The 20514-nt window shown below is 36.4% G+C and overlaps 1 protein-coding gene across 1 annotated transcript; it reads right to left on the reverse strand.

The window, feature by feature from the left end:
• Window positions 1–4427: 4427 nt before the first annotated feature.
• On the reverse strand, window positions 4428–20099 carry LOC104083440 (wings apart-like protein homolog). Its single transcript, XM_009586923.1, has 11 exons — window positions 19821–20099; window positions 14765–14876; window positions 13685–13782; window positions 12292–12368; window positions 10920–11095; window positions 10488–10603; window positions 9664–9822; window positions 8187–8394; window positions 6864–6952; window positions 5707–5802; window positions 4428–5321 (listed from the first exon to the last, which is right to left on the reverse strand). Exons 1-11 carry the CDS (start codon window positions 20097–20099, stop codon window positions 5256–5258), a joined length of 1476 nt encoding a protein of 491 aa, XP_009585218.1. The 3' UTR covers window positions 4428–5255.
• Between the last annotated feature and the right edge of the window lie 415 nt (window positions 20100–20514).

The following is a 20514-nucleotide window of genomic DNA, read 5'->3' on the forward strand; positions in this document are numbered from 1 at the left end:
GACAGTTAGAAACCTCAGGGAAAAGAGCAACGCGCACACACACACAGACTGTTATTACTCACTCACTTGTCCAACACTGAACTGCTGTTCTAGGACAGTCACAGGGTCAGGTTTACAGGTGGAACAAAAATCCTTTAATCTGCTCCACACTCGAGGTTAACACTCCTCCTCCCCACTTTTAAAAAATTAAATGCAGAGACACAATTAGATCTTATGTTGTAATAAAGGAAACTTAAAGAATTCCCACACTAAACAGTAAATCTAAATAAAATTCCTGTTATTCTTTCCTTTACTCCAAAGAGAGTCCTCTCTTCCATATCACCTAATTTTACCCTGCAAAAGTTTACCCTACTATTAATATTTATCCAACAATGAACCTTCCTCTAAATAACTTTGGATCACCTAAGACAGACGAGAATTTTGAGTCTACACAGTGGACATAGGTACTACTGTCTGAACGACTCTTTTTATTATTTAGCAATCTAGCTTTCCACACATCTCAAGAAATTCTTTGGCCTTTACTCCTCTAAGCTGATGAAATGGAAGTTCAACATGTAGTTGGGGGTTAGAAGACGTAGAGATACAGTTTGGAAGACAGGAGGTGAAAGACAGGATGTCTGTCTTTCAAATTTAAGGAGTCTCTAGCGTGCATCACTTTCCTCCCAATGAGGACTGCTTTTTCCAGGGCTCCTTACAACACCCTCTGCATCACCAGGGAGTGCCTGTTGTCACACACAGACATATCATACCAAGCATGGCAACCTGAGGCTTAACCTATAGCTGCAAATTAAGTTCAATTTTCACAGTTGGAATAAAGATCCTTGTGGCATTAGTAAATCAATCTACCTTTAGATAAGAACTTGATGCAGTTGCATTATTTGTAACAGTTTCACTTTTATTTACAATAAGACTATCTGCACCTACTAATACTGCAAATGCCTTAATAAATTACAGTCCCTCAGGTAGGGGAACTTTAAGGCAGGTAAAAAAAAAAAAAGTATGAATGGCTTCTGTTCCACGTAGCTAAAATAATCCAGTAGTGTCCTTTACCCAAAGACAAATCAACATATTACACAGAGGAGGAGAAGCAGCAGCATTAAGAATTACATTGGCCTGGTTTTGAAAACACTTGGCTAGCAGGATTCAGGGCAAATTCCAATCTCATTATCTTCAAAAACCCAATTAACAAGCCATGCTATAAGGAAGGGCTTGATGCAGAAGAATGGCAGCTACTTAAATCCTCTTTATCTTTTGAGCTCAAATACATATTTTTGTTTTCCTTGACATTTAAAGAAGAAACGTACCCCCTTAATGAAAAAAACTTTACTGAAAAAGCCATGTGGGCTTGCCTGGTAATAGCCCCAGCTAACCAAGTATGCTTTGACTTCTGCTTACTCAAAGGAGGAATTATTGTTGTCCAGAAAGGAAAAATGAGGGAGGACAGAATACTCGCTAGTGCATCTGACACCAAAAACATCTTTATCTATTCAGTGAGGTACTTGGGCCTGAAAACATGGTTAAAAGCAAGAACTCCTGTTAGACTATTCTGTTACAGAAAAAGTTAAAAAATGTAACACCCTAACATTGGTATGAGAATTCCCACTATCTTCTTGTCCACCCAGAAGCGGCCATGCAGTGATTATTCAGTTCCCGAGCAGAACCGCACTATTCCAGCTGCACGCTTGGCACAGATGCTCGGCTCAGGGGGAGGAACGCAGCTTTTATACCTTTGTGATCACTGTCCAGTTTTCTGCTCAGAGAGACTCAATCTGCTGACAGCACAAAAACAACTCCATTAGGCCAGCTTGAGAAATCATCTGCAGCACTACTACCTGCTTTTACATTAAGCTTCTGATAAACCAGTGCTGTACAGATCATGCCAGATCACTTTGTTATTATGCAAATCACGCATTTCAAAACACTCTGAAAGTGAAATGATCTATGTGAAAGGCTATGACTCCCAAACCTCCTATAGAAGCTTCACAATTGCCCTGTTAATCTGAAAATGCTGATGTCATCTCAAAGCATCCACGCATAATGCTTCCATTAGATATCTACCGACAAAATAACCAAGAGGAAATACTTTGAACAGATGTTATGATTTTTTTTTTTAAAACATTTGCTTACATAAAGCTGTATTTGCCTCCTACAGTGCCACATACTAACAACATACTGCTCCATATTAAAAACTCCAGTAACATCACTTTACAGCACAGAAATAAAGTTACATTATGCTGATGCTTGTTAAAGTGGTAAGAGATGACACAACACATTCAACTCGATTTACAGCTCATGAATTATTGCATATTGTACCTGTATCTAGTTGTATCAATTAAGAAAAAATCCCTGGGAAAAAATCCATCCTGAAATTCATTCATATTAATAGAGAAACAGAGCAATGCTCATGGTAATTTTCTCATTTTTCACTGAAGAAAGAAGCCATTAACATCCCCCATGATGTGAAAAGAATCACCATAACAAGAACTGCCCCATTTCCCCTATGCTTTAGCCTATTTTTGTTATTCTAACTACAGCTCTTCAGAGTTGTTACATGCCCCTTCAGCTGAACGATCAATAGCAACTCGCGTGGAGAACTCCAAAATGCATCAAGAGATTGAGTGTATCATCTCCAGAAAATTTCAAGCCTTAGTTAGGTTGACTGACCATAGCCTCGTGTCCAGGCACTGAATTTTGTTGTCCCAACACACCAGTGAAAAACGGAGCACTACCTTCAGGATGCTCCTATTCTTTTTTTTTCCCCTCCCCCCCCCCCCCCCCTTTTTTTTTTTTTTCCTTTTAACAATTTACCTGACACTGCCTTCTTTCTGCAGTCACTCGGAGGAGCGTTTTATTACATGTTAAAAGACAAGATATGTATTGAAAGTAGCAATTTTATTTGAGTTAAAATTATTTACAAAAACCCAAAGACATACTTCATGAAACTGGTACAAACTATTTTTCCTGCCGTTGGCTTTTGCTCCAAAGATCACAGCTGAGAAATACTGTATAAAATAAAAATAGGATTGGATTCAGAAAAGTACTCTACTGTTCTAATTTCCAATTGAGAGTATTTACACAAATATTTACAATGGAAAAAAAGTTACTTTAAAACTTTAATTTGCAAGTTGGCCTCAAGTACCCTTTAATGCAGAGTTATTTGAGGGTCTAACACACAAAAATGCACTGCAGTTCACAGGGTGATTTCTCCCCCCACCCTCAAAAAAAAAAAATCTGCATTTGTCAGTGCTTGACAATTAGTTACATTTAAAAAAAACTGTTAAACACTGAGGTAAATCAATTCCCAAACAATTACCAGTGTAACAAAGAAAGGTAGTTGTCCCTGCTTTCCCCCATCACCGCATCTATATTTTATTTTCTCTTGCCATCTCTCCACAGAAAGCTATATATAATCAATTTGAAAACCCATTATAAGTGAAAAACTGTAAAATCAGAAAACTAGATGGGCAAAATATTCAATAATTTCCTCCTGATGTAAATCATTTACATACAGCTTCTCTCTCTCTCTCTCTCTCAATACTGAGTTTTTCTAAACAAAGGGGAATACAACCTCAAGAACTTTTCTAAGTTACACTGATACACTAAGTTTTAGAAGGTGATGAGAGAAAATGCAAAAAAGTATGACCAACATAGGATTTTTGCCGCTAATCAGTTACTTCCTTACAGAATTCCCAACAATCTGCATTATCAAAAATAGGAAGACATAGAAGGCAGCCACTGTATGTAAAAAATTTACAGCTGGCACTGATACAAAAGCACGAGTTCTTAACTTTATACATGGAGATAACACAAGATCTAAAAGCAGGTTAGATTTCCTGTTATTTCCCCCTCATTATACATAGAACTAATATTTTTATGGCTTCAAGTTTTACAAATTCAATGGAATAACATGATGTAACTACCTATACAGGTATTTAAAAACGTTGATGAAGCAGATCTCAGAACAGTCTGCAAATATTCAAGACCAGCTTAATAAAAATAATTACCAATTCTGTTGGTCTGAATAATGAGTGCAAGAAAAAAATTGTTAAAAAAAGTCATGTATTTTCTGGGATTCTTTGTTCCACTTAAGTCTTCAAACACAATGCTTTGCTGTGAACTAGACCTCAGACTGAACAAAATCTTAGCTATATCAGCAATTTAAGGCTTTGTGTTGTATGCATTTAAACTTTGTCATACTACAGAAGAATGAAATAGAAAGATTATGTCAGCTGGAAACATTAATCCCCATTGGTGTTTTAGCTTCTTTAAAATTCCTCCCCCTAAAACATCCAAATTCTTTGTATTGAGCATTATAAAATACATCTTGAGTGCTTCCTTGAAACAAATTAAAACAGCATTTCAAAGTTTTTGCTTATTAGAAGTGTAAACTACCCTGGGATTGAATATCTTTTTTTTTTTTCTTCTTTTTTTAAACAGGGCACAACTTTTTACAGTTACTATTTCTTTTGTGGATAACATACCCTCAAATGGCTTTGTGTGTTATGGGTTTGCATGCTTCTTGGAACTACAAAGTGTTATGGTCTATCAGTTTACAGTACATGGGCCATGACAGTTTTAGAACTGAGAAGTAGTTCAACAACCTAATTTCAATCAAAACAGTATAAAAAATAAACTATCCAATCCTCGCCTCTTTGGATTCCAACAAATTTTAAATATAGACAGTAGTTAAAATCACAAAAGTATTTAAAAATTTATATTTTATGATTTTGGAATAATCTAGTAATAAAAAAGCAAGAGCAAATTAAACTCAAATAGGAGCGATGCTGCTGTCCAGAACTTCTTTATTAGAACATTTGTTTGATACCTCAGTAGCTAAGCTGCCTTTGCACCTGGCTGGCATGAAACAGTGGCTCAACAGTAAACAGCAGTTGCACTATCAGCAGCAAGTTTTTCCCCTTGAAACTTGTCACGAACAAAGCAAGAAAAAAAGATAGGGAGGGTAAACCCTGCCAAAAAATATTTAAATACTGCACTGCATCATAGACAGCATGGTTTCTTTATTTATTTTCCTCAGAACCTTTTTCCCCTCATTTTTGATAGTTGCAGATTGATGTAGTAACTGTCTTTTAGAAAATGCTGAATGCATGGTTAAGAGACCAGGTAGCCTTAAAAATCCGAACACGAATGACACAGATGAATGCTCTTGGTATATCCTTCAAGGACTTCTTTCATGACTTCTTCTTTTGTCTAAGGGTAGCTCCAGCATTAGAGTGCCTGCAGCGGAAGTTAAGTATCTAGCAGTGTTCCAAGTATTCAATCACCCTAGAGATAGATTTCTGGCCTGTTGTTCCAACAGCACACTGGAAAACGTAATAGAAAACAGAAGTAACAAACAAGCATTTGTAATACCTCTTTAAAATATTTGAGAGCTATGCTCATTTCAGAATTTTACTGTTTAGAATTATGTATCAGTAAAAGCAATTAGGTTCAGGCAGAGGATTCAAAAATATTTTCCTGACCAGTCACAATCAAATCGAATGAAAGTAGCTTCATTCCATTTACTACCAAAATAATGACAGACAAATGGGTCTTCAGTATTTAAAAACAGAAAATCATCCCATGCTCTTCTAAAGAAAGACACAACTGAAAAATGTTAAATGCTTCTGAAAATGTATGGACTATTAACAGAAAACACCATTACAAAAATATCTACATACATCAATTTAAAATATATATATTACTTACAGTAAGATTCATAAAACTGAGAAATTTTTTGAGCATTTCAGTCATTATTGAGAAGTCTCCTTCAGGTAAGTACTCTCTCACAGTAGTCACATTGATCTAAGAAATAAAGCAATACATTTTAATTTGGGAAATATTTTTCCAACACAGAACTATGTTAATCTGCGTGTGAGATGCAATAAAACAAGGATATTCATAGCATTATTAAAATGGCTTTTGCTGTTATCTCTATGCTTTAAGTCTCTCAAGCAATACTCTCATCTTTATGGTGTTTATGTTTCTAGGAAACAATTGCTAAAATATTTTGTTGTTGTTGTTGTTGTTTTTTTCTTCCATTAAAGATCATTACCACCATCAGACCTCCCCAGGACCTACAAGATTATCAAGAACTAAAAACCCCACCAGATTACTCTCCTGACATGGAAAGAATCTCCCTTTATAATTCTTACGGGTTGAGAATTACTGAACTTATTGTCATGAAAGCTTATATGGAAGCTAATCAGTCAAAAGGTACAGAAGAACGTGTTAAAGACTGATTCTGCCATCACAGTACAAGCCTGAAGGCAGGTCTAAACCTCATTTTCATTTGAGCATATATTTGACAGGAGAGTTATGAAGTTCTCAGCTGTTAGAGTTCCATATTTTTAAGTTTTAACTCCAGCTTTCTATTATGTATTTTCAATCTGAGGCAATCATCTCCAACTAATACAGACATATACAATTTCATGTAATTTCAATGGTGGAAAAAATAAAGCAGACTGATAAAAAAGGAATAAACAAGTCGGATGTTAACTTGCTTATTGAAACTACTGAAAAATAAAGCAAGCTTTTATAATTATAGAACAGGCGAGCCGATTTTCCTTTGCTTTTCCGAAGTAAGTTCATTTGTGGGCTAAGACTAACAGCAAAGGGGAGAGAGGCAGAAGAGGTTAAATATTCAATTCCAACCGTTTTCGATAAACATAGTGATGTTCAGAAAATTTGTTTTGGATGGAATACCTCTGGCAACTTTCCACAGAACCATACACATCAATGTAGCTTCACCAAAGTACTAGCTCACACTGAACCCTAATTTAATAAACCCATTTCAATACTGCAAATTATTACTTCACTAAAAATTGTACTGGACTTAAGAGCAAGTTATTGACTTATTCTCTTACTGGACTCTCTTGGCAGAGACAGCCTAGAAGCAATGCTGTGTATGAGGCCACAATGCAGTCTTCCATGTGCTTCCCAGCATGCTGAAGAGCTGTGAAGAGAGACAACCGAGTGTATTGTATTCTCTAAGCAGCTGGTATCTTTTACTGCTTCAAATACAATCTTTCATTATCGTTTTCCAGAATTCTTTTTTCTCAAACAAAATGAGCTTTTGGACTGAGACTTCAGAGGCAAAAATCAGACAAACTCCGTACGTACCAACTCAGCAGCAACTTTCTTTTTTTTGAACAGAAAAACAGTGTTCATTCACTTTCAGTTCAATACATTGTACAGTATTTTATTAATTGCCATTTTAATGTGCAAACTGTATGCTTAACACACCAAACCACAAACATAAATGTTTTGTGTGATACTATAAGACAGTAAGAGTTCCACCAAAAGAAGTTTTTTGTGTTAAGGATAACAGCTATAGCACTTTTTGCTAATGACTCAGCATTTTTGAACAAACCACAAATAGCTGCAGACACCAGTTGATGGAGCTACAAAAAGGAGGAAGGATATAAAACAAGGTTGGAGAAAGTAATATACTCCACCCACTATTAGAAGATTAAAACACTATTAGAAGTAATACACCGCACCTACTATTAGAAGACTAAACGACAAAGACTGATGTTTCTGACCTGATACATTTTCTGGAGACAAACATAACTCGGCTTAGAGATACTCAAATTCCTGGAACAAACTACCAAAGATGCAGCACATCAAGGCATTACACAGGTACCTGAGATACCACTGAGGGAGTGAGAAGAACTCAGACACAAAGAAGATGGGGACAGAAGCAGCATACATGCAAATAGGGAGGGGAAGAAAAAAAACCCTAAAAGTAGCACGAGAGAAAAACGGGTCATGATACCCTGGAAAACAAAATTAAGGCAGGTAACTTTCAAGGACTGTTTCAGTAGAACGAGCTAAAGGCCTAAAAGCCACCTCTTCCAGCATATTGCTTATACAGAATGTCCCTAAAAAGGTTTGGGTTTGATTTTTGGGGTTTTTTTTGGTTTGGTTTTTGTTTGTTTGTTTCAAAAAAAGGAACTGACAGAAGGTACTATTAAGAAAACAAAAAGAAGCATAACTTCTTCCACTTCTCATGCTTCAGCTCTGAACTGCTCCTACTTATGATCTGTAACAGTTTCACCTGGGGGATACGCTAAGGACATCTCAGCCCATGAGACTGCATGTAGATAGGAAGCAGAGGACAAGGTGGGAATTTATGCAATCACAGAGCTCTTTGCCTTTTTTGAGCTCATCACAACTAGACAACGTACCTTTATTAAGATCAAGTTCTTCTTCATCTTCCTCCTTCTTATCTTTCTCTTCAGTACTATCTGACTTTTCTGTGGAGACCCACTGTATCTCCCCACTTGTCTCTTGCCATTCCCCACTCTTATCATGCTGAGCAGTCGGAGCTTCTTTAATCAATTCGTCTGTCTGGCTCTCGGCCAGCTGTGCCGCTCGCTCACGCTCAAGAAATAGCTAATGGGGAAAATTTCAGGAGAATTTCTATTACAAATTAAACCCTAAACACATTGAATTAATACTTGAAAGTTTATTTCCCCTTCACAATTCACTCCTTAATACAGTTAGTCTTCAATACTTTTCTTAACAATAGCCTTTTCTTCTTCAAAGGAAAATATAATTTACCCCAACACTAACACTGTGCTCTACAGAAAAGGCCTCCCTCCCTCCCCGCTGCAGAACCAGTTGGCAGGCTCCTCTTGGGCATCGTAAATGTTTAATCGTTTTCTTTGAGACACAGCTTGAAGACTAGAAGTTGCCATATTTTCCTGTCCATTTTTGTTCTCTACCAATCCTCATTTTCTTTTCATGCTAGCTATCCCATCTTTGCTCTCCTAGCTTTTCCCTTGATATGTAAAAAGCAAAAATTTGAAAGAGTAATTTAAAATGACTTATCAAGGATGTGACCAAACCAGCAATCTCGTATTGTGCACTTACATATTGCGAATTACTTCCCAAACCATAAAACCACCAGTTTTAAATATTGCTTTGCAGAGCTGTATATTAAGATATTTAATATTATTATTTTTATTGTTTTTGTCTGCTGCTGGACAGTTATTTCACATAGTTAAACAGAATAACTGCTAGAAGTGTCCATAAAATTATCTCAATTGAAATAAAAAGGTTGCACTTCAAAAACCTTTCAATTCTTCTATTTTAGTTTGCATGGTGGAACTCATTCACCAACATTATTGGTGGATTTCTTTTTTTAAAAAGTTAGTCAATACAACATTTAAGAATGCTGTTTCACATCCATATTCATTACATCCATATTTTACTCCTCTTATAAAGCGTGATTTTTTTTTTTTTTTTTTAAAGTCACAAACTTCCATAAAGGTAGTACTTTAAAAAAAAAAAAATACGGAAGCAAAGTATGTAAGACAAGAGCAGCTTACAATTTTTAAGCTGGTTTAAAACAAAATTAGAAGTAAACCATTTAGGAACAAGAAAACTAGAAATAAACCATATAGGAACAAGAAAGCTTTATGGAGCATGAGAGCAGCCTTTGGATGTCTGTAATAACGATACCACTGTCTTTTACTAGGAAAGCTGTTTCTGTAATGGACAGTACTGAAAAAGTTGAAGTTGTGCGTGGCACCCCTCTTCCCCCACTATGCTGTATTACTCAAAAATACTAAACAGAAAAAAGATTTGCCAAGTTCTCCCTTCCCCCTTGACAGTCTGATAATGAGAAATGGTAACTATTACAGGAAAACCACGTCTTACCTGCACTAAAGCCTGAACAGCATCAATCTGTCCAGTTATCTTTAGGCCATCTCCTTCTCCCATACAGAATGAGTCAAAAGAACATGATGTTTCCATATTGACAAGACAGTGCCTATTCCGAGCACTATATTCTACTAGATTGATCAACAGACCCAATCCCTGCAAGAATTGGAGAGTCAAAGAGGATTACACATATTAAAAAAGGATAATTTAGCAGAAAACACCTATCCAGATAAATGTCTTCTTTAGGCCTTATCTTTCTGAGGATACATAACTTAACACACCTTTATGAAACAGTTTGATAGACAGAGGGATCAGGTTTTAAAGAAATATGAGGCAAAACCGAGATCCCTGTATACTAGAACTTGTATGCAGGAATCTCTGTTTTTCCAATTCTGAACACAAAAACATTTTTAAAGATGAGATTTCATTTATAGATTAGGGATTCAGGTATCCAACCTTCAGCTTATATTCTTAAAAGACCCTTCACATACACAATTTCACTGTTATTTAGGTCACACAGACCTATTTTACATAAAAGCTTTGTCAAATTTACCTCAGCTTATCTCAAACAATAACGTCCACCATATTTCTGAAGTTGAAAAGACATTTGAAAACTAGATAATTCACAGACTTATTTAGCTAAATCTCTTTGTTCATCTAGCAGTGCACTTTTTCCCACCAAACACAGGGAAAATGGTTAGAGCTCAGAACCACCAAATCTTTACAGAAATCTTCCGCTCCTTAGTTTGGAACCAGAGTAGTTAAATGCACAAGAAGGGAGCAAATCACTTTATGTTAATGTAACAAATACAAAAGCTTACCAGCACCCGAATATCAAATCTCTGTTCTTGAGGTAGGAACTTTGGAACGTGAAGCACACAATTCATAGCTGTGCCTATCAGACCATCTTGTTCACCTGTTTTTGTACTACCCCATTCTGCAAACAAAAAGAGTTTAGAGGCTCAATTTTGAAAACTCATTTTCATAATCGTAAGTAAATTGATAAAAACCTTTTGCCCTAAAGACACATGGGACTCTCCTAGCCAAAGCATGTATCTTAACACTTAATACTTGCAATCACTCATCCAATTTGCAAAGACAAATTACTGATTACTGTAAAGCAAGCATCTACCATACATAACTGCTTTATTGCATTGTACATGGACAAACTATAATCAGTATAAGAAAAGGATTTACATGAATGTATTATTTGATGCTTTAATGCAGAATATGCAAAATTTTGTTTGTTTTACCGTTATCATTTGTTAGGTTGAGCAAGACACCAATGATGGCCCTCATACAGTCTTCCACTGCTTTACCCACATGGTTAGTTACATTCTGGTGAGGCAGAGGCTTATTGTCTGGTAAACAGATACTGTCTTCAGCACGATTATATCGCTGGATTAACTCTTCACAATGCTGCAGTGCTCTGCAAGGAGAAGATGCAGAACAAAATCACCTCAACAACATACAGGACATTCCACCAGGAAAAAAACTCAAATACAGAGCTTATGCAGAATTTTTCTGATGCCCAGATGCCCAGTCTATAGGGAGAGATAATAAACTTATCACCTGTAAAATCTTCTATGAGCTCAACTGGAATTGTGAAAACAAAACCAGGACAGCTTTGTGGCTTAGAGCTTTATCAGCTTGAGATGTCAAGAGCAAAAGTTAATTTTTCTTTCCAACTTCATCACATGGTCTTACAAAAGATATCTCCTCTCCCTACAAACCCAGCCTCTCATATCCTCTGACCATCAAGGCACAACATTAGTCTGACAGTGTTATCTAAATGTTCTTTTGTTCTGTCCTCAGAGCTATTTCCATTCTGTAAGAAATAAATAAATGACATGTGACTTCCTAGCAGTAAAATCTTAATCTCATAACACTACTGGACCACAAGCATGATTCTACTGCATGACATTAGTTTGATGTTAAACCAACAACACTGATTTCAATTACAAACAAAACTAAAAATGTCAAAAAGATATATTGGTCCAAATAGCACAGTAAACTGTGGGGTTGGTTTTTTTTTTAATTTAAAGAAATACTCAAAATATCTAACCTACGACCATGAAATTACGTTTCCAATGAGGTCTGCAGAGTCAAATTCTCAGCTTAATTTGTTCTCTTATGAAGAGCAGTACAAGAGGGATGCAATCTCTGCCTGTCAACTGAGACCTCACCCAGATTGATAAATGGGTTAGAGGTGTTTGTACAAGCATCTTTGCCAGGGAGAACAGCTAAGAACAGAATTTCACTATTCTAATTCTTAGTTACACTGTCAATTCTGTTATGCTCCATTTCAGTAAAAACTTAAGCATAATGAAAACACAATAAATAAATGTAGCTTCCCAACTGCCCTCTTCTATGTTCATATTAACTTGGTACAGAAGGAGCTGAACCCACAGTTTGCAGCTTCTACAGAACCAACAGCAGCACCACATGTTGGTAGTACTCAGGTAGCTACCCACATCCTCATCTAAATTAACTTCAGCATTACTTAATGAAAAGCAACAGTGGGAAGTATGGGTTTTCCCCCCTAGAATCTTGTGGTATAACAAATTTATTTTTTGCCCTATCACATGCAGTGCTCTGCAAAAATGTCTTCTTGTTACAACTTACTTAGCTGAGGAGACTATGAGTTGCGAGTCTTTGTATGCTATCAGATAGCTCTGATTTTCTGGATTATGCACAGTTACCTAAAAAAGGGAGGAGAAAGTAATATTAAAAATGGGACTTTTTTTCCTTGAAAGAGAAGCATTCCCGTCCCCTACCACCCCACTTTATTCAGTTCCACATTTCTTGGTTATTATCCAATGTAAACTTTCACTTATCATTGTCCAGTATTTCCTTGGAGTTTTCACCTTGTAATTAATGACACAAAATCGTGGCGAAAACCATCTTCCCTGAAAGCATGTGGCAGAATGTTCTGCCACAGCAGAACCCTGAATCTATATCCTGGGACTACAGTGTCCCAAGTGTGTATGGATATATGTGTATGTAAATATATATGAAAATATAACACAGAATACGTGATGTTATTTCTAGGACTTGACATCAACTTCACTTCTGAGAGCTTATTGTGCATCCAACCATAAAAATCAAGATTTTCCTTGATTCCCTTGATTGAAATTCAGAATCAATTTTCAGAAAGAGTGAAAGTTCTTCTCTTATATTTGCATGATTTGGTGTGCTGATTTTTTTCTTCTCTCAAGTTCCTAAGGATCTTACTATATCACAAACCACTCTTAAGTTCAAATTTGAATATTTACCACTAAACAAAGCTCTTCTACTGTTGCTTGGAAATTCCATCTATCAAATATAAAAGCAGAAATTGGATCTGAAATTTTTTCTCTCACTGTTCAGAAGGCAGGTAAAGGGCTAGGTGCCATTAATTTTGGCACCCTTGAATTAGTACTTCAGCAATTGTTCATCTTTCTCAGTTTTTAGCTTAACTTTTACACTATCTTTGAGTCTGTCCTATTTTAGTGAAGAAAACAAGTCACTGCTGTAGCTACTTGCCCTCTGACTTGGGTTTAATGTGTTCATTAAGATTCATTGACCTGTACTCTGAACCCGAATGTCACTTTCTGATGCGTGGAGATAAGTAGCAGTTCTTAAAATATACATCGATTTATTGCTTCTAAGAAAATACTGCTTCTATAATGATGCGTTATTACTAGACACACACTAGAGAGTCAAACTTATGCCTTGAAAACATCATCCATAAACAGCAGCTTTTTGCAGGAACTTAAGAAAAAGCACCATGCTGCATTCAGTTATTATTACCAAAAATAAACTTGCAATGTTGTACATAAATACAGAATGGTAAGAGACATTTTCAAACAAACATTCCAGGAACACCAATAAACATCAGAAAGTTACTATCTTCCATAAAAAATAATCAACATTATAGTGTTATTACGTAACTATATAATTGAAAGAACGTAACACTGAAAAGGTCTAGTTGAGAAAAAGCAGTTTTCAGAAATGCAATGCACCTGCTAATACTCACACTTTCTAAGACCCGTAAACATCTTTCTGCACCCCATAGTGAAGCAACCAATTTCTCTTCATTTTCATCACTGCTTAGGTGATCCACACATTCTTTCACTAAACAACAAAAAGAAGTTGTTTTCCACTATCAGTAAGAGGTCTTCCAAAGCCAAGTGTACAAACTAACTAGCTACTCAGAGAGTTGCTATCAACCTTGTTTTACACTTTACAAAACGGTAATACTAGGAAACAATCACGAAGACATGATCATTATTACAAAAATTTTCATTTCTCCAAGTAAATTAAAAAAAAATACCCTTACAATTTTGGCTTTACAAGTTTGTGATTGTTGCCACAAATTACCTGTGTATCTTATTTTCTACTGACAATGAAGAGATTGTACAGCACATGACTATGATCCTTAACTGTAATACACTGTTTTCTACAAGAAAGAGAAGATACAGCACGCACACTCTCCCCACCCTTTACAAGTCTGAAACTGTGTGCAAGTTGAATGCTTTCACCTCTTTGATTCTTCCTTTGTCCATCCCTCTGCTTACTTAAGACCAAGCTTTATTCAGCTCAAGAATTCATTTTAGAAATGTCCCTTTTCCTACCTGTGAGATGGTGATCCAAAAAACCTAACCAAGACATACCTTTAAAAAAGGAAACAAAAAACCCACCATTTCTTCTTGAAGGGCTGACTTCCTCTGGGATATTTAGTTAAAAAATATCAGGCCTGAAAATAATTCTGGAAGACTGTAAAGGGGATTTTACTCTAGAATAAGTGTGCTGCACAGAGATATATAACACAGTAATCTGTATTCTGTCTAAGCTTAAGCCATTTTTAATCTCACATATTATATGCAACATGATACGTATTCTGTTTAACTTCAAAACTACTTTCAATCCTACATGCAACAGATTAAAGTCACTAATATTTCCCAGTGACTTGATATCGAATTGTGTACTTTAACATTGCGGAGAAAAATACATAACGTTTCTATTTTTAACCATAGAAAATGAACATTAAGAAAAGCAAACATCTTGGTAAAATTCACTAATTTTTCACACTGTCAAAGCAGCATCTCTAATATACCTTTATCTACAATATGATCAAGACCACCTAGAAGTCGCAGTTCTTCTTTGAACCAGTCCCCAGCTCGTTTTGAGGTGAGAGACAGTAACGTCTCCATTGCCAAATGCCCGGTCTGAAAGAGTTAGGTTCCAGAATTAGTGAAATCATCACATGCAGCTGTAGCCAATATATCAAATCATACAAATACACGTCATACAAAACCCACAAAAACAAAGTTATAGGTTCTGAGTAGAAGAACCACCAGAGGGAGCAAGAACAGATTGAAAAATATGCGCATCTTAAAAAAACAACTTGGTACTGATAAAAAGGTACTTCGCATTTTAAACTTTTTCTTGATTTTATTGATAGCTTAGAAAACCTAAGCAGTCTCCTTTCATCTGTTTCTCTTGTTATCAGAAGAAACAAGTGGAGGAAAGAAATGGACAAATCAGCCAAGCAGGAAAAAACCCAAGAAAAGCCACAGTGAACACTGCTTCTCTGTCTCCCACATACGTTGGCTCTGCTGCTTGTAGAATACATTTGATTCTAACATAGGTATTTTGGGATTTTGTGTTTTTAATTTTAAACTCATAGAAGACAGCAATCAAACTAAAACACTGTAGAAAATCTTACTGTATTTACCGATTTCTTTTTTTTTTTTTTTTTTAAAGAAAACGAGGAATACATATCAGAATTCCACAACAGCAAAGATAAATTTGCTCCCTGCAAATGGAAGTTGAAGAGATTTTAGGTGACTATCTTAGTTAATCCCCTGCAATGTTTTTAACCAAAACTAACACCCTTTATAAAGTCAAGACTATAACTTGTTTTTCCAAAGGCCTCTAATAAAAGGCAAATGTTAACAATAAAACATATACATATGTATAAATTTACACCTACACAAAAACGACCAGTATAGACTTCTGTAACACCTGAAAAACGCACAGGCAAACCTGAACTACTATAAGCTTAATAATTTCCTATATGGTACATAAATACTACAATGAAAGGTCAGAGAAAAGGCCATAAGATCTCATTAAAGCCAACTGAATTTAACCACTCTTAAGTCATCTTCCCTCCTGATACATTTGATTTGTAATGCTTCAAGGAGGGCTTTCCTTATTCTGCGCTGTGCAGCATATTCCGGGATACCAGTTCAAACCTCAGCACCTCCTGGGAATAACAGTACTCACCAGGCTTAAGTAAACACCCCATTGTCTTGGAAAACCAAGCTATAAATTGTATGAGCCCCCCCAACAGCTTCAGCTGCTTTCCTTGTTTTCAAAATACTGATTTCCACAGAGGAAAAGAAAGTTGAAGATTAGTTTTGATAAAGGAGAGTTACCACCCAAAGTTAGTTATCTCCTTTTCTTAGGAGCAAGTTCTGCAGCATACTGTCACTGATGAGCACGTAGGTAGTAACAGCATTTCTCCAATGTAGATGGAGATGTCCTTGGGTCATGACAGTGTTGTGGGGGACAAGAGGACGCAAGCAGCAGCTAATCTATAATAGGTCATTCCTCCCCGAGTCCGCAGCATCTCAATTCCCCATCACAGAGGAAACAAAGACAAAGCTGCAATTACCCCTGCAACTGTTTCACCACCCGGGAAATGGCTAACTACCTGTAACTGACAACAGCCACTCATCGTGTCTTCCCACAGGAGGGAAACTAAACACACTTGGTTCCAGTGTTCTCATCTCATCACTGGGAGATACAAGATCCAAAACCTCACACTTTTAAAAACTGTAAGTTAAAAACATAATGCTAAAGGAGATGAGGATATTTTAAGCAGTGGATGGAGAACTTCCCTTCTGAAGCCAACCAAATGAGAAAGCATTTTGATGGAGGAGGGGAGAGAACCTGAAGGCAGCAGTTTGACCCATCCCTAGTTCTCTGAAGCTTTCCATCCTCTTCAGATAATTCCTTTCACTTTTATAGATTGAGGTTGAAAACATTGTAACATGGATATCTGAAATCATGCATAACCTAAACCAGATTGATAGCTGATTAGAAACTCCCCTTAGAGATCTCAAGGGCTACAAAGATTTAGTTAACTTCCTAAATACCTTTTAGACTCAAAGGCCACAAAATATTTAAAATATGGTGTTTAGTTTTCAGCCAAAGGGCAGTAAGACTTAAAACTCCAGGAGAATATAATTTAGTATTTATACTACTGGGCATAAGAACATAATTTTCAATTTATTTATTTATTTGTTTTTTTAATAAAATGAGTCAAACCTTGTAACCCTTTTGCTTTTGAGGAAAGTAATCCATTCTATCCAATTTTTATGTCAATTACCATGAAATTTTAACACCGAAGGTTCAAAACATTGTTCCCTTAAGCTTTCAGCCTTATGCTGAGAGTAAAAAAACAGAATAACTTCTTTCACCAACTGAAAAGAGAAGTCACTTCTGAAGGTTTTCGTTATGATGCAACAGAGAGAAGCTAGCTGCAAGCACCAGCTACAGAGGGCTATGCTGACTGACAGGCAAGTGCCATTTGCTAACACAAAGGCTAAGTTCTTCAGGTTTTATCTTCTCCTAAACCAGAAAAAAAACTGGAACAAATTCAACCCACAGAGAACTCCTTTTCAATTTCTGGGTTTACATTTTTAATGAACATAGCACTCTAGAAAACAGAACCCTTTGAATACCTATTTGAGTACTCAAAAATTAGTCCGATCTAACTTCCAGATAGTCACACAACCAACATTGTCTGTGGAAAGAGATAGGCAGTATTGATCATCTTCGTTTCATCTGTGTAGGATTCAAAAAAACGAAGGTGTAACCGGTTAGGCACAAATCAGAGTTATCAAAACATCTGCTGCAATCCTTCTGTTCTCAGTGGTTATGGTCGAGTCTGAAAAAGCATAGATCTTTTCTTTATCCCCAGAAGATCTGCATTTGTGTTAGCATTTTCTGCCCATCATCTGGTACAAAACAGACATTACTTATTGTATCTCATGACAGAGATCTATGTGAAAGCAACTTTATCTTCTACACATGAAGTTCATTATTGTCTCAACTTACCATTGCTACTATGATAAATTGGAAGAGAACCTAATCATCTCATTTGGCTTGCATACATTCTCTGAACACTATATAGTCTCTGCTTCTAGATGCTGCAGCTGGGAGGGAACCAGTTTCCACCTGTGAGGTACTACAGTATTCAACACATTTACAACAACAGCTCGGTATAATTTTAAGAAACAGAGATGCCTCAGGCCAAAAAAAAAACAGTTGAAACTGGTGGCCTGTGATAATATTACTCTTTACTCATGGACAACTTGCTCCCAAGATGGAATCCCTTTTAATATATCCTCTCCCTTTAAAACCCATACCTAGGAGAACACAAGAACAGTATTACAGTTCATAAAAACATCAGCCTAGCTCAGATTAAGAATATGAGAAAAGCTCAAATAGGATACAGTGGTCTGTGCGGCTGGATGCTTTAGCAATGAGGAACCTGTACCAGCTGTTCCATGCTTAATGGAGGGAGCTGTCTTACATTTTATATCCTGGCACTGAGAGGCTGTGAGCTATCTGAGCTGCCTTCAGTGCCAAAACAGCACTGAAATAAGACACTGATTATACCAGTTCCTAGCTGATCACCACCTAGAGAACAAATTTCATTCTGTGTTGATATCTTCAGATTGTACCACGTGAATTCACAGAGTAAGCTGAAAGCGGAGAAAATAATCTCAAATTCATTCTTCCTTTGCAGATTTCAAAGGCCAGAAAATTAATACGAGCCTCCTACCTGCACATTTCATGGGTTTGTAGGAAACAAGCCTAAAAACAAAACTCTGAAACAATTCTCCTTTGTCACCACAAACTGATTACCAAGGTTAAGAATTATGTCATCAATATTACCTTCCTCTCCCAAAATTCAGCTCTTCCTACTGCTACATAATACTGATTTTTCATACCCATTTAGCTATCTGTTCCATAGCTAGAATTTTGGGGAAAAAACCAAACCAAACCCAACCCTTCCTAAACCAACAAAAAAGTCACTAAAACTACAAAAGAAAATGCCAGCTCAACAAGGCATATTATCTTTTAATCTAACCTAAGATGGAATACAATCTTAACTACAGATTACTGGCAGGAGTTGAAACATTACTTGCAGAGATAACTCTCTAAAAAGCTCACTTCATAAACAATAAATCGGAAGCTTCTCCTGTTGGGTATAAAAACTACATGAAAAATGGTAAAAACCTACTAAGAATCTTTAAAACATTAAAAGAATGTATTACAAGATGTTAAAAAATTAAGATCATGCTAACATCTGTTATACTGAAATATGGTGAAAGGAAAAACACATTACTAATTTTTGCCATCTATGACCACTCATCTAGTCAATCTGTCATCAATTCTTTAAATAAACTCTTTTAAAAAGACTTGCAACTTACCCTTTGTTTTTCAAGCTAGCTTGATGCTAGCATCAAACCATGGTCAAATTTATTTTTAAACAAAAACAGTTCACTGTTGCAGCTGAGGACACATTCATAAAAAACAAGTATGTTCGAGAAAGGAAGGACAAAAATTCCACATTTATGGTAATCAACGGATCTGCCACCACACTTTGGGCAGAGAGAAATCAGTTTCTGCAGGACAGATATATTTTTTTTTTTTATGGGAGAACCTGCACCACATTGTCAATTTAACACACAATACTCTCATTCCCATGTAAGAACCCCTGTTGTTTGTGAATGTATATATAAAATTTGGGCAAAGAAACAGAGTCAAATAATCTAAACGTGATCTTTAAACACGTGGTTATTTAAAGTGTTACTTGTTTTTAATTGCTACTGTTAACTAGCTACCCTTAGCAAGAGCGAATGGTGACTCAGACAGCTGAAGAACATCATAACTTTATCCTACTAACAGCCTTTTGGAAAGGAAATTTCAAATTTAAAGAAAAAAGTATTTGCAGTGCAGTCATACATACATAGAAGGTAGACAAAATGTCATGACTCCTTAGCTGGGAGATATGAGATTAAGGATGATGCTTACAAGTTGCATATTTATTATTCCACTACTGTCAAGGCTTTCAAATAAAGTGTGATACCCACCGTGATGTTTTCGAGATCAAGATGTTTGTTGTGAACAGTTTCACACAGTCTCCGAATTTTTTCCTTAATTTTATTCATGTCTTTTTCATTCAGCAGCTTGGCAGAAGAAGCATCTTGTTCCAATTCCAAAAGCCGTATCATCAGATCTAGACTAGCTCTGTCTAAATCCATGTTCAAACGATCTCTACTCAGGATGTACATTAGAGCTGCTGTACAAAGGGACAAATTCTTGGGTTGGGAAAGAAAAGAAAAAAAAAAGAGTGGCTTTTTAGTAATCATGTTAGGCAGATTTTTAAAAAGACAAGCTGAAGATTTATGGAAGAAAAAGCCTGACAAGTCCCAATCTACGCTAGCACTTGCATGAGTACTTACTGTTGTACATAGATTCCTTCTAGCAAGTTACTAATGCATTCTCCTAATCAATGTAACTAAGACATATATCACTTAATACAACCAGGTGATCAGCATGGGTTTATGAAAGGCAGGTCCTTCCTGCTTCACTAACCTGATCTCCTTCTATGACCAGGTGACCCGCCTAGTGGATGAGGGAAAGGCTGTGGATGTGGTCTACCTGGACTTCAGTAAAGCCTTTGACACCATTTCGCACAGCATTCTCCTGAAGAAACTGGCTGCTCATGGCTTGGACTGGCATAGTCTTTGCTGGCTAAAAAACTGGCTGGACAGCCAGGCCCAA

This window comes from Fulmarus glacialis, unplaced genomic scaffold (genome assembly GCF_000690835.1).
Source record: "Fulmarus glacialis isolate BGI_N327 unplaced genomic scaffold, ASM69083v1 scaffold7931, whole genome shotgun sequence".
Taxonomy (NCBI): Eukaryota; Metazoa; Chordata; class Aves; order Procellariiformes; family Procellariidae; genus Fulmarus; species Fulmarus glacialis.